Source organism: Lates calcarifer, linkage group LG10 (assembly GCF_001640805.2).
Source record: "Lates calcarifer isolate ASB-BC8 linkage group LG10, TLL_Latcal_v3, whole genome shotgun sequence".
Lineage (NCBI taxonomy): Eukaryota > Metazoa > Chordata > Actinopteri > Centropomidae > Lates > Lates calcarifer.
Genome location: NC_066842.1, coordinates 3,928,825 through 3,944,029, shown reverse-complemented (window position 1 = coordinate 3,944,029; position 15,205 = coordinate 3,928,825). Strand labels below are relative to the sequence as shown.

Here is a 15,205-nt window from a genome sequence, read left to right as displayed (position 1 = left end):
TCAGCAGGGGCACATCTTTGTGGTGCAGGTTGCTAAAACTGCAGGTCAGTTCCCTGGACGCTTCACTCACTGGACTGGTATAAATGCAGGAGTAAATGTCAGTATGAGAAGCATGGGTTTACATTTGTAGAGCTGGTCTGACAGTGACTTCACAGCTCCCCCTACTGGACAACCTGCAGCCTGCTACGTGTGACTGAGTTTGTAAGTTGTTCTTTGTTCTGAGAAAGAGGGAGACGAGAGAGAGACAGCAAGAAGTCAGACAATGTCTCCGATACCTTTTTCATCTGACTCAGAGTCAGAATCATCGGAGCTCTCCTCCACATCCATCTCCTCCTCTTCCTCCTCCTCTTCCTCTTCTCCTTCCTCATGGTCGCTGCCCTCCTGGACCTCCTGCATCAGAACAAAGAAAGCATTTAATATTTGAATGCACTTCTCACTGTATTTTAAAGCTCAATTCAACAAAACGATGAAACAAGATCGCACCATCTCAGCGTCCTCGCTGACTCGCTCAGCCATTTCCTTCTCAGAGCCTTTTTCTTGCTCATTGTCAGGAATTTCCTCCTTGTTGGCGCTGAAAGATTCAGACGTGATGAAGAGTTAAAGACGTCATACGTCTGCTGTGACTACATGAATATTTTCTGAGCAGAACACATGGTTTATCCCAAGTGCATCTTCACAGGTACTGTAACACATAAGTACACATTAAGCATATTTTTACAGTAACAATACATCTGTGGGTTATAAAGACACTGCTTCAGTTTTTTAGTTGCAACTGCAATGCAATTTATTTGAGTCTTTTTGGCAAATAAGCTTTTTAATGGACTTCACCACTGTGCAGCTGGTGACTGTTTAGAAATTAAATTTACTGATATATGCAGACACTTAGGATTTTTTATTTACAGGTACTATAAAAATATACAGAGGCATTATCTCATGGCAAGGAAAAGGATAAAGATGAGTACTGAGATGACGCTGCTTTGTTTTCATTTGCTTATTTGTGAAAAAGACAAGTGTACTTTTTATATTTTTAACAAAGGAGGGAGGCATCAGTAAAAGAGTCTGAACAAAACCAGCAAAGGCAAAAAAGCATGGAGGGAAAATGCAGCGCAAAAAAAAAACTGTGAACCAAACCCATGAAGCAGATCTGTTGGATAAATGTTTTATCCAAACACAGAGGAGGGTTAGCGATGTTTAGGTGGTGTCTCACAGAAAATCATCTGCATAGGCTGAAAAGTAAAGAGGGACTTGTTACGTCGTCTTCTTGCACAAAGGCTGATTAACACAGTCTGTCGTAAATGGTAAAGATACATATTTTGCCTGTGCGCTCACCAGTAAGCCACTTCTAAGACATTTTAGGATGTTTCAGAACTTCAACACAAATAATCCAAATGGATGAATGTTTTCATAAAAGCATAAACTACTGTGTTGTGAGCCTTGACTTTATTGTGTTGACTGGTTTCAGGTTGTCTTCGATCTTATTATAAAGTCAGTAAAAAACACTAAAAGATGCAATAGAAAGCAGGGATGAGGCATGAATGAACAGAAGATCTAAAGAGAGATTAAGGTTTACTGAAATGGTAAAAATGGTGATTTATGGAAGCAAAGTGCTGCGGCAGTAGCGTGTTTCACTCCGGGTGCAGGGGGGGGAAACATCTTCCTAAAGTAAATAAAAAGTAAAAATAAAAAGCTGAATTAGGGACGAGCAAGGGATGGGAGTGGCAACAGGAGGGTGGAAGCTCTGACAAACCTGGCGTCCTCAACCTCTTCCACCACCACCACCTCCTCCCTTTCCTCCCTCTCTCTCTCCTCCAACAGCTGCTGGAGTCTTCAGGGAGGGGTGAAGGGTCAAACGAGAGAAGGAAGCAAGAGATGAACGAAGGAGGGAAGAATGGAGGGAAGAATGGTCAGAGGAAGCTCTGCACTATAAAAAAACCCACCTTTTAATCCCCCAAAGTGCCTGACAGCACAACTCTGATTATTTTCAACCTGGAGCCTCTGATCAGCCTCTAATGCTGCAGTAGATCTCTCATCGGGGACTACTCTTAGCACTGGGTTATTAGCACATATTCAATTTATAGGTTGTTTTCCCATGTCTCTGAAGGCAGTCAATAAAACTGATTACACAAAAATGATGTTATAATCTGTTAGCTAAGTGATGGCTCAGTTTAAATACATCAGATGCATGTTCTCATTTACCAAGTGGTCCGGCTTCTGGCTACAGAAGCAATATGTGATTATTGATATGCCTTTAAAAACAAATTGTATGGTTTGGGATAAAATCATGAGGGAAGTGCCAATCCAGTTTGAAACATATCAGACGTAAGCACAGCAGAAAATGCAACAAGACGTAACAGCCAGATGACCTACCCAATCAATGAGTGACCTCAACTGCCTGAAATAATCTCACTACCTTTTCTTTTTCTTTCTCTCTCGTTTCTTCAGTTTCTCCAGGTCTTTCTTGGCCAGTTCGATGATATCAGATGTCTCCTTCTCGGGGGCCAGCAGCGAGGAGGAGAAGGAGCCGGGCCCTCCGTAGAACGACTGACGGTTGGAGGCGCGAGACAGATTCTTCCTCAGATTCTCATTCACGGCTTCGCTCTCCAGGAGTTTGGCTCTGAGGGTGAAATCAAGGGACAAAGACCAGACATACAGTCACATCAGACCCAGGAGAAACAATGCTTTAGAGGTTCTGTGTTATGTGTAGCGAGTCTTAGATAAAGATCCAAGAGCAAATCCTCAAAATGATCTTCTTTTTATAATTTCCAAGCCCCACACCAGCAGTTTTTAATGTCTTACACTTTGAAAGTCCAAAAGCAGTAAAACAATCCTGCAATAAATGAAGATTCTAATGCTCAGACTGCATTACTTTTTGCTAGGTGTACCTAATAAACTGCCTGACAAAGAAGGAAATAAGGCTCAGTATTTATATCATGTTTACCTGAGGTCCTCGATTTCTTTGATGTAACCCTGAATCATGTTTCCAATTTCCTCTGTTCCTCCTTCACCTGGGAGAGAAACAAGACACATTTCAGCTGAGGGAAACGAAGAGACGAAATGGTTTCCTATTCTCTATCATAACATATCATCACATATCAGAACTGAAGACAAAAGAATCTTTTAAAAATGCAGCCCTACCTGCTCTGGCGAGGGCCTGGTTGGCCTGGTCACTAAGCAGCTGAGTGAGCCGCGCCCTCTGAGCATCGATGGTCTCCTGCATGGCCTTCACCCTCACCCTCAGGTTGCTGTTCTCCGTCTGCAGCATGGAGTTCTCGTGGAACATGTCGCTGAAGCTCTCCACGCCGTCCTCGCCCACCATGCGTTTACCCTGGGGTTACACAAGGGGGCAGTTTAAAAGCTGTTGCATTTATCTCAGGGTTTTTTTTTGTTTTTGACACCTCCTCTGACTTGAAATATTCAGTAATTAAATTGATCCATCTCTTTTCTTTATTCCTCCTCTCTCCTCACCGTCTTGTACTCCATCAGCTCCATCTGCAGTCGAGCTATTTCCGTCCTCAGAGCGCTGATCTGCTGGCTGGCCTTGTCCTGATTCACCATCACCTTGTTCTTGATGTTCCGGGCTCGGTTGGCGTACTTGAGCGTGTTCAGCGTCTCCATGAAGTCACGGTCAGACGGGCTGATGCATGCGATCATCACTGTTTGGCTAAAAGAGAGAAGAGGAGGTGGATATTTATGAGTGTTTGGTTCAGCTGCACAATCCTGAAGGGAATGGTTTCTCTGAACACTGAATTTTTAATGCTGATAAAATGCTGAATGTCTCACATTTTGGATTTGAAAGCAAACTTCAAATTTCCTGTTCCAAACCAAACATATTCTTTTACCTTCCTGTGTTTCCTACTGTAACAAGTTGCGGAGGTTTATGTCTGATTATTGTTCTGTCTTGCCGAAGAAAATTACAGAGACTGAATTTGCGGAATAAGGTGAAATCAAGAAACCTGTTTCCTCCTAATGAGTCCTGCAGAAGTCGGGTGAGTTTGGAGTCTCTGTAAGGCACATGTGAGGCCCGCTTGCTCCGGTCGCCCAAAGCACTGATTACATTCCCCAGAGCGAGCTGCAGCAAAAAAGAGAGAGGGAGGAGAAGAAAGATGCTCAGGAAACAGGAATTTATATGGTCTTTGTAATACATAAACATATACAACATGTGACATTTTGTTAAAGCATCTCAGCTAATAAATAAGTCAAAGAGCCAAAGATCCACCATCTAACTAATTATTGAAACAATCTGTTACCTACAGTGTTTTCTCTGGTGATTAATTTGTAAAATTTCATGACCTTAACTTCTTCTCTTTCTTTAAACTCTAGAAAGCAGAGGGATCCCTCAGATGAGTTTGCTGGTGACAGATAAAATCCTACATAATGGTTCAACATGCTTTACATATTCTTCCTTCAAGAATTTTGCAAAAATCATTAAGTCTGAATATCCAAATTCATTAGTAATGTTGGCCCTGCAGACTAGGTGTGTTTTTTTGTTCGTAAATCACATTTCAGGACTTTCACACCTTTACCTTCTTGCACTCTATGCTGCTCATATACTTAGAGAAACCAGCCACTAGATGGCAGTACAGCTCTAGAAACTCAAAGCTCCTCTGCGTCACTGAGTGACTGTACAGATCCTGTAGGAGAAATGTAGAGGGGGGAGAAGCTCACCAGTCCACAGTTGATGGAGATGCCTTCTTTGGCTCGATCGCCTGTCGCTCCGGTTCTCTTCAGCCTCTCAGAACCAGCCAGGTCCACAAAGTGAAACTTGGCCGTCAACGTCTCGTACTCGTCCATCTCAGAGTTCCCGTTGGAGACTCTGTTGTCTGTCTTATTTTCTTGCTGAGTGACGACGAACACACACAAACTCCCATTAGTAAACTGCATGTTTCTGCCTCTGGTTTCTAGAATAAACAGCACTTGTGGCATTTAATCAGTGCGATGCTGTACTAACATTGTCGGAGGCACAAACGCGGACTTGGCACAGGTGGATGGTGAAGATGGCGTGTGATCGAGAGCTCTGGACGTTCATCTGAGTGCTGGCTGTGGTGCGAGACAGAGCGCCCAGCTTCAGGCACTGCATCATCTGAACAGGCAGAAAAAAGAGGTTTACATGTTAGCACACTGGTTGAACCCCAACAACAGACACTCTGGAATTTATAAGAGTAAACATGAGTGCAGCGATGAATAATACATGAATAATGGATGAATGAAAGTGTGTTTGTAAAGGCCTGGCGCTGGTAAAGAGGTTCACAATCAGAGTAAATCTATTAAAAGCATTATCCACAAAATATTTATGGATTTTAATTTATTGGTGCTTGAGAAAGAGACACTAACAATGTGTAATTCTGAATTTAACATTCTAAGTCAATAGCCTCTCTGTGTGTTTTTGATGATTCATCCTGACTCTCCTTTACCTCAGCCTCGGAGGACACGGTCCGTGTGGTCACTCCCACTGTGTAGATTCCTCCGGTGGCGTCTTCGTGGATCCGTATGTGAGATTTCTGCTTCATGTCTCGTGTGGAGTCAAAAAGGTCCAGAACCTCCTCATTGTAAAGCTGAGGAGAGGCAAGAAACAGAAGTTTTAACCACTTTAAATCATGGATTAAATCAAGGTCTGAAGGTTTCATAGCTCAAACAATTCTTAAAACTGCTAATATAAGAGCCAAAATAAAGAAGCAACACTGACAACTGCAGCTTGCTTCTGACAGATCTTGTGTAAAGAGACATATTTAAAAAGTTTTTCATCCTTCAGAGGGCCTGTTACTGCACATGCTGAAATGTTTTTAAAAATAGTTTATAGCCATCAAGTGCAGGAGTCAAACTGAAAGAGAACGAATACTGAATGTAAGAAATATTTTAAGTGTCGGACTTCAGGCTGTACAGGATGTGAACACTTCCTCCACCACTGAGAGTCACACAGTAACACAAAAAACAACAGATTGAGGCAGTGGTATTCCAGCAGCTCCTGTGCTTTGCTTTATAAAATTCCTGTTTTTGTCAATGGAGTCTGGTAGTGATATACAGCAATGTTTCTGGTTAAAAAAAGGATCTTAATCGTTAATAAAAAGGTCTGTAATTGTAGGAATCATATCCATTGTGTTGTCAGACACTTCTAATAACAATCCATCCTGTGTGTATCTATATCTCTTATCCACAACTCATCCGCCTCTCCAGTTCCAGGTCTACTCTCCAGGAATTTCAACACTGCCGCAGTCTGATGGACCGGCACAACTGTCAGCTCACGTCATTCCTGTTAACTCTTCCTGTCCAGACTGGAACACCACCACGACCGCCACCCCCACCCCCCTGACAACACCTCCTAACCCCCCGATGACAGCTGCTGCAGTTCAATTGTCAGGGTGGATATTTTCAAATGACGGAGCGCTGGTGTCGAAGCTTGTTAAACTGGCAGTGTCAACAATACAAGCCTGACCCATGACATCTCTGTAAAGCCCGTCCTGATGCTACAGAGGCAGAAAGATTATCTTTTGTTTGTTTTATTTAGTTAATCATTTTATGATTTATGTATGTGTGTGTGTGTACCTCGAGGAACTGGGCGTTGATCTTAAACTCCGGTACGGGGCGTCCCTCCTCCTGGGCGGCTTGTCGACGCTCCTCGATGCCTTTGAAGAGGTGATGGACGGCACGGGGGATGATGCCCAGCTCCTCGTCTGTAATGTTGACATCAAAGCCCGTCCCCATGGTGTAGGTCTTCCCTGAACCCGTCTGTAAACGGAGATGAGAATGTGATTCAAGAGAACAAATATTGTACACAATGCTGGGCTGCTGTGCAGTCTGTATTTTATGTATGCATTGTGTATTTTACCGTGTTTTGTGTATTTTAGCTTTGTTCATGGCTCCGGTGGTCGCCTCATTCTCTAAGCTCTTTTCTCTTGTATGTTGTATAATGGTCTGGTAAAGCACTTTGTGACTTATGTCTGTGAAAAGCGCTCTTCAAATATTATTTTACTTACTTACTAGACAAAATCTGAAAACTGTTTGACCTCCCAGAGATCAGGATACCAGCTTCACTGGATACGTGATTTAAGTGATTTTGAGATTTTTTTTTAACCCACTAACCCTCTCAAAACATCTTACTAATCGTGTCTGTGTGAGCTACACAATATGAAGGATGAAGGATGACTGATATTTACCTTTTTCAAAATTATTTTCATTCTCTCTTGTATCAAGCATTTCTCCACACTGTTTTACTGTATTTTTGTGCTGTACTTTTACTTTGTGAAACAATTTCTGACCATGGTTTGAAAATGTGCCATAAAAACACAGTTTAGTTGCTCTTTTGTTCTATGAACTTTCCTCAATCGACCATCTACTTTTTCTCCAGTTTTTTGATTTCCTACATTTCCCAGAATTCCCTTTGACATCCCGTACATAAGGAGCATGAACCCAGTGCATTTACCTGTTGGCTACACCTGCGGTTTGAGTTTGAGAGCAAGTTTTTCTAGTCAAGGTAAACATGTCTTCAGTAAAAGTATGTTGTGTCGTGGCTGAATTCACTCTGAGGCTAAAGTCAGTAGAGACACTTTCATTTCTCTCTTGCTATTTAATTATCATATGAACTGTTGAATAGACAAACAAACAAAAAAGGACCCAGCATATTCTATTTTAGTATCCCCCACAGAGTTGTTCTTCAAATGAACTAAACCAGGGCTTTGAACAAGTCAAAGTACTTTTGATAAGAGAGATTTTTCTTCCTCTCCTCCCCACATCATCATCACTGTCTGTTTATATCTGTAACCAAACTGGGCTGAGTTCTTGTGATGCAGCCGAGTGGGTCGGTCTAAATCTAGATTAGTCGCTGTAAAGCCACAGAGGCAGATAGGTCTGATCCGAGCCAAACCAACCGCCGTCTGTGCCTTCAGAAGTAGGCCAGCAAAGACCGCAGCAGTAACTGGGCAGATATGGGTTAACATGGACACACATTAAAGATGTATGGCTGTCTTGAAGGTGTGCGTGTGCACGTCTCTTCACTTTGAATTGTACGAGTGCCATGCAGCAGGAGCTCCATCACCACGGCAACCTAAGCAGTAGGGGGAGGTGGAGGGTTATGAAGCCCAGACTTGCACGTTATTTCCATGTGATGGACTTGGTGCAGGAAATGAAGAGAGGATGTGTGAAGTGGAAGAGAGGGAGGGGTAGCTGAGGAAAAGAGGAGAAGGGCTGCAACTAATGATCCTAATAATCATCCTCAGTGTCCAATAATCTGCAGATTATTCTCTCAATCATCTGATCTATTAAACATCTGAAAACAGTAAAAAAAAGAAGTGATTATATTTGAGTTGTCGGATTGATTTTGTCTGAAAAATCGTCCAGAATGACTCAAACATTTTTGCATGAAAAAGGACTTAAATAATTAACTGACAAAAATGTTGCCAATAATCTAATTAATGTCATCTTAGTAGACGAGTGTCACTGGATAAACAACCCAAAAAAAAAATCCCTGTCCAGGAGATTATTTTGGCTCCACGTTCATAAATCAGTGTTGTTTTTAAATCTTTTTAAAAGCAGTCATCAACTGAGGAGTGTCTGCAACACAAGGGAAACAGTACGTCTAGATGTCTCTGCATCATTATTTTTATTTATTCATCTATAAAGTCACGTTTATCAGTCATGTTTCCTGGTGTTTTGGTTCTAGATGTGTTTTAATTGTCATGAATTTGAACATTTTACTGTTATCTAATTCCCTAACTGATGTCTGCCGTGCTGTGTCTTTGCTGATAAAGTTGTTATAAAAGACATTAATCTCTGTACAACTTACAAAAGCAGGCTCACTGCAAGTAATGCCATTAATACCACGAGTAAATCCCTAAAGTGTTCTTAAAGGTATGGTGCAGTGGCACTAAGAAATGAGTCAGTGTGTGCGCAGGGGAAACAGTAATGTCTCAAAAACATTGTAGGATTATAAAGCCTGAGCTAAACATACTGATTTACATCCATGGACAGAGCCAGGCTAGCTGTTTCCCTCTGTTTCCAGTCTTTATGCTAAGCTATGCTAACTGCCACCTGGTTTCATATTAAGTGTACAGACATGAGAGTAGCACTGCTCTTTTCTTCAACTACATTTCCCTAAATGCTGAGCTATTCCTTTAAAACTATAGCTGGACAAAGACAAGGTCACAGAGGTTAAATTTAATTTTCCTTTTACCCAAACGTCAACACCCTCCACCTCCTAAACAACCCCTCTTTCCTCCCTCAAACACACCCAGGCACAGAGAGCAGTTCTCTGCATCCACGCAGCTATGAAGCACCGTCAGCGCTGCAGCTGAGATACTGAGGACAAAGACTCGCCTGTCCGTATGCAAAGACGGTGGCGTTGTAGCCTTCGAAGCAGCCGTCGATCAGCTTCTCTGCACAGCTGGCGTAAATGGTGTCCTGCTGGGAGTCCATGTCGAACAAATAGTCGTAGGTGAAGGCCTTGTCTTTCCCCAGGATCACCTGAGGCTCCCCGGGCATCACATACGTACAGATGTGACATCCCTCGATCTTCTCCCTGGCCAGCTGAGGACGAATCCTACAGCAAACACAGAAGGGACAAAACATTATAAAGGATGCATGAAATTAAAACCTAAAGGAAAAACAAATGGGCTAAATAATTTGTAACATTTTATACAACTTATTTTTACACAAAAACACAACTAGCATCCATTTTATTTTTCAATCTGGGCAAGAGAAATAAAAGCAGTAAAAATTATTGGCAACAGCAGTGGAAAAAAATCCAAACACACCCACTGATCCAAATAAAAATAAAAATAAATCAATATGATTAAAGTTCTGCCGCCAAATTCTAGAAATTCAGGGTGTATTTGCGAATAACAAAAGACAGAAAGGAACTAAAACCTTTAGTTCTTGCTCTGTGTGCATAATCAAACTACAAAACACAAGATCAGTATCTCTGCAAAGCTTTCAGATAATTTGTATAAGACCATTACTCCGACAGACGGCCTTTAAAACACAGTAATCCTAAGTATTTATTACAAAACTCTAAGCTGAGCTATTACATAATTGCTTAAGATACATGTATCTGTGGATTTTATTGCTTTAAAATAAGAATGTGGAAAGAAAACAAAAATATTCATACACTACGACAGCTTAAAGACTCAGTCTTCATCTGAATACAACGACTAGAAACACCATCGCTAACACATCTACTGTCTTTTTTAGAGCAATTCACACCAGACTAGGTGGAGTATATCTCCTAGTTATGTTCCAAGAACATATTGTAACAGGCTGCACAGTTACTGCAGCTGCTGATGAGTACAATGGGAATCAAGCCAACCATTTTTCCAACTGTGCTACTGAATAAGTTATCGACACAGTCCTGGAGCTGCTTCATTAGGCAGTAAACTGGAGACAGGAGTTTGTTCACACATGATAATTATAGTGCTGTATAGGCATATTGTGGCAGGCAGCCATTAGCAACACAATTACCAAACCTCATTCAGATGCAAATTCTCAAACTGTTTTTCTAAAATCTACAAAAATCTATGTGCTCTCTCTGTTTCTTGTGCAATAGAGAAATGTTATTTTCACCGTCCTACATCATATGATAAGCTTGTTTTCTGCAGATTTACATCTGCTGCAGATGTTTGATTTTTGTACAGCAGTGGTGACAAGGTCAACATCCTACTCTGGCCCCAATACTCTGTCCCATAAAACCTGCCAGCTGGGTTAATATGTGCTGCTTTAGCGTGTCTGTCTGTCTTACGAAAGCTGAAATGCTGAATGTTGGTTAATGCTGAAATCTGGCAGGGATTAACTCGTTTAATGTGGAAGTGAGAGAGGAAGAAGAGAGAGAGATGCAGTGGTACTGTGTGTGATCATTCTGCAGTGAAAGTGAGCATTTATTTTTTATGTGTAAGTGAAAGATGGTGGAACCAACAGTAGAACACGCTGCACACAGAGGAGCTGAATTCTAAGGACGGAGACAATGGAAAGACAAGCACATTCTGCATGTCAGCCTGGAGGTTACACACTGAAAAACCTGCAGTAAAATATAGTAAAAGGGAAATCCTGGTGAATTCTGGAGGCAGTTACAACAGCTACAAATTATAGCATACAACTATAGCTTGGTTATACTGAAGTACTGATATTATCTTTTTAGAATTTATTTAATAAGCCATGTAATAAAAACAACAACCAAAGCTTTATTGCTGAAAAACGTGGCTGTGCGATAATTTAAAATTATAATTTATCAAATTTCAGTGAAATCATGTCTTCACAAAATCAACATATACTAGTTTTATATGATTGTGTCATTTAAATTAATCATTTCTAGCAAATTTAAGAGGTTTGTCTGATAAGATAACTCAACAATATAGGGCTGCAACTATGACGTTCATTTATTTATAAAATGCCCATTTCAACAAGATGATGTTTTTCAGGTGTCTTGTTTTGTCCAAAACCTTAAGAAATTCTATTTACAATAAATTAGGGCAAAGAAAAATCTCCTTTTGTACAGGAGCAAAAGCTCCTCTGCTTTTAACCTCATTAAAGTGACTTTACCCAATATTTTACAATAGTAAGTGTATTAATTTAACACTGCAACGGCTCTCCTCAGCTTTTATTGTTAATTTCAGGTCAGAGTTTAACTGTCAGAGACACTGTTTCACTGCTCTGGTCACTCTTGGCATGTTGAGCACCAGATAGCGACCAACTGGTGAACGTAGTGGAGAAGTTAGCAGCTAAAGAGCCAGATGTTTCCCTCAGGAGGTGGTGGAGACCACAACAGAGCTAAAAGAGAGAGCTAGGTGGCCAGAAACACGACTCCAAATCACATCAGGACCTGAATCAACGCATTAGAAAAGCAAATGAACGGGTGGGACAGAAAAGTAGCAGGGGTTTGACATTTCCAGGCCAGCATCTATGTTCTATTCACTCTGAAGTTAACTGTGACTAAGTCTTTAAGAAAACCTCTCTCTGTCACTTTAAACGAACTCTCAGCTCACAAACAAGCTTGGAAGAAAAAGCACCTGACAGAGGGTCTGCCAGTCTCTGTCCTGAGTAGATAGAGGCCTCATTGTGCCTCCAAGTTCAGGGGGGAACAATACTGTGAGCGGAGTACAGTGCGGCCATTGTGTCCGTCTGTGCGACACTGGATCCCAGCGCTGACACCAACGCCACGGCTGCAGGATTACACGGCTGGACGAAGGCGAGGGAGGAGAGGTAATGTCCTGCCTGGAGGTCGTGACATGTCCGAGAATAACGGTCGCTGAGCGGGGTCACAGATGACAGCTTCTACTTTAAAATGCAAACTCATTTTCATTCTACTGCTGGTCGTTTTTGGCAATATGCAGCCCTTAGGAAACTGTGAATCTCTAACACTTGACTCCTGGTTGCTTGCAATGGTGGACCTCGAGGAATTAAGGTTATTTTATCTTAAAAAATAATCACAAAACCACCTCAAATGTAAAGACACAGCAGCAGCCAACAGTTTAAAATCTATGAAAGATTTTCCCGCACAATCCAGCTCTACCACAGGTAATGTGTTTGCTGACGGCCATGAATGACGACTTTGTTGTGATCAACTCCCTGTGGAGCTGTTTTTCTGAGTGGAAACTTCACAAGGCACCTTTAAGTCATGACAGTGTGACAGTGAGCCAGTATGCACGATACAAGGACCCTGAAATTGTCATTGTCATCACTGACATGTCAAAATGTCAGTGAAGGAAGCTTATAATAAAAGGGAAAGGTAGAGAGGTTTTTGACCACTGTTATTACAGTTGAACAACTTTTGCATGTGTTCTCATTCAGAGGATATATTCTAAATTTCTCCCACTTGTTTCATGCTTCCTCTGATTAACAGTCAGTGGTAGGGATGCAGAAGCAACTGCAGCAATGCACCAACAAAGACAAGAAAAAAGAAGAATGCAATCAAGCAAACGTGGATGTGGACAATTTGCAAATGCTTTATGAGAAGGACAAAATGTTCAACGTGTTTGTCAAACCTCAAAATCTAAGGAAAATTAGTGCACCGTTTATCAAAATCCTGAGACATGATTTTGAAGAATCGAGAATTGAGGAGAGAGCTTTTTTTAAATGATACTAATCTTGGTTTTCAAGTGTTAATTCCTCTGTACTCTACATACATAAGTGATGCTCACACAGTTTTCACCTGCTGCCACTCGGTGCATCTGTGTTACCAAGTGTAGGTTTAATGAAGCAGGACAATCACCAGAGAGTCACTGTCCTGAATCCTGAGATGAGTGGGAGGCTCTCAACAGAGCAAATGTTTTAGTAGGACTGAACAAACCATGAGAAGTAACACAAAACACCATCTGGAACAATACTGCGCAGCCTGTGTGTGCAGAGATGTTTGCATCAACACAGTAATACATGCTCAGAATACAAACCCTGTAAGTGAACGAGAGTGTACAAACAGACAAAACAAATCTGCTCTTACAGCGCGTGTTCTCTGTTGTTAGGACCTCAGTGTGCTGTTGTAACGCACAATAAACCTGATCCCAGTCAGAAAATCAATTAACTTCCACGACAAATTCACCGTACTTAACCAATTATATGTTTCCTTAGCTTGTAAGAATGTTCTAGAAATCTAATCCTTTCCAGTATCCACGAGGGGTGGGGTGAGGTCTTTGTTTCAGATGATTTAACTCACTAATTGGGTGTGTAATCCTGTCTGTTGTTTCAACACTCTCCCACAGTACTTGCACGCCCGGGAATCTTTCCCAAATTTACTCTCTTTTGTTCTTTTGCATCTGCATATAAACACTGAGACTTTCTGCCGCGGTGGAGATTTGTTCCTCATTAATGCAAATATTGATTTTAAGATTAGTTTTGTTTAAAATTAACAACAGAATTTAACTTTAAATTTAATTAAATTGAAGGAATTTTTATTTTAGGTTTAAGTAGCACTTGGAAAAAGCAAATTAGAACCACATCCAGAAATATTTTTATATTGATTTCAGGTGTATTTCTCAGTCCTAAAAGGACTCTCAGTCAGTCTTGAGTTTGCATTGATTGTTATCAATAAATACAGAAGCCAAAATGATTGTACATGTAAATGTAAACTGGCCCTTAGTATATCAATACAAGGGCCAGAAAAAAAACAGCTGTGGTGACTTGTCTATGGATTTTGAGCCTTATAGAAGGAGCCAGAGGTCAGAGGTCAAGTGAGGGTCAGGGGTCATGATGTCTCTGCAGCAGAGACACGTAGTCTGGCTAACAACACAAACTGATTCTGATCCAAACAGAGCAGGTGAAACACAACAGGAGCAGACATCTGAGGCTCTGTACTAACCTGGCTCTCAACATGAAGACAGTCTGGGTTCAAGTCCTTGAACCATCCATTAATTAACGGGATGATTGCGTAAAAAGTACAGGAAAGAAATCTAAAGAGAGTCCAACACGATTCAAACACAGAACTTGGTTTGTATTTTGTTTTGTTTTCTAGACATGGTTTCCTTACTTTTCATTTTCTTACCTTCCCTTTCTGTAACAATCTGAAAAAACGCTGCATTCACAGCTTCTCTCAGAGCTGCAGGTATTCAGCTGTGAACACCAGAGCACGCTCAAACCTGCCACCACGACGCCCAGTCCCTCCAACCTCAGTCAAACCACCTCCTCACTGCACTCCATAAATCATTAAGAGTGCAGTATATCACTGAAAGGGAGGGGCGAAGGATACAGAGGCGTGAGAGTGTGCCTGTCTGAGATTGCAGTCTATGAATTCACCTTCACCAGTTCTTACCCTCACACAACTCAATGCTGAATAAAAAAGTATTTGACAGGCTGATTAATGAGCAGAAAACTGTTTTCTTATCATATCTGGTGACCGTATTCTACATTTCCCTCTGAGGACAAAACAAAGAACAACAGGGCATATTATACTGTGTGCAACAGAGCTGCAACTAAACATCGTCCTATAATTTTCTGCAGCCTAAGATAACACCTTCAGATGTCACCTGTTGTCTGACCAACACTCCACAACACAAAGATATTTCAGTTTTCTATGATGTACGACAAAGAAAAGCATCAAATCTTCACATTTGAGAAACTTGAAACAGAGAAAATGTCATTTTTGTTTAGAAAACAGCTAAAACACTTATTTATCAAAACTGTTGCTGATTCATTTTTCAAATGACTGATTAATAAAACGACAGCTCTAATGCCTATAACAATATCCTAGAAAGCAAGACGACATCTTCATATGTCTTGTTTTGTCTTGATGTAA

The 15,205-nt window shown here is 41.2% G+C and overlaps 1 protein-coding gene across 1 annotated transcript in view; it reads right to left on the bottom strand.

Moving 5' to 3' along the window:
• Positions 1-15,205, bottom strand: part of kif21a (kinesin family member 21A) — a 47,152-nt gene that overhangs the window by 17,039 nt on the left and 14,908 nt on the right. Inside the window, 13 exon segments of the mRNA XM_051073168.1 lie at positions 276-390; positions 484-571; positions 1,748-1,825; positions 2,411-2,614; positions 2,939-3,005; positions 3,136-3,325; positions 3,466-3,661; positions 3,954-4,069; positions 4,666-4,836; positions 4,949-5,080; positions 5,412-5,552; positions 6,541-6,723; positions 9,307-9,529. Coding sequence (XP_050929125.1) covers positions 276-390; positions 484-571; positions 1,748-1,825; positions 2,411-2,614; positions 2,939-3,005; positions 3,136-3,325; positions 3,466-3,661; positions 3,954-4,069; positions 4,666-4,836; positions 4,949-5,080; positions 5,412-5,552; positions 6,541-6,723; positions 9,307-9,529 — 1,904 coding nt within the window.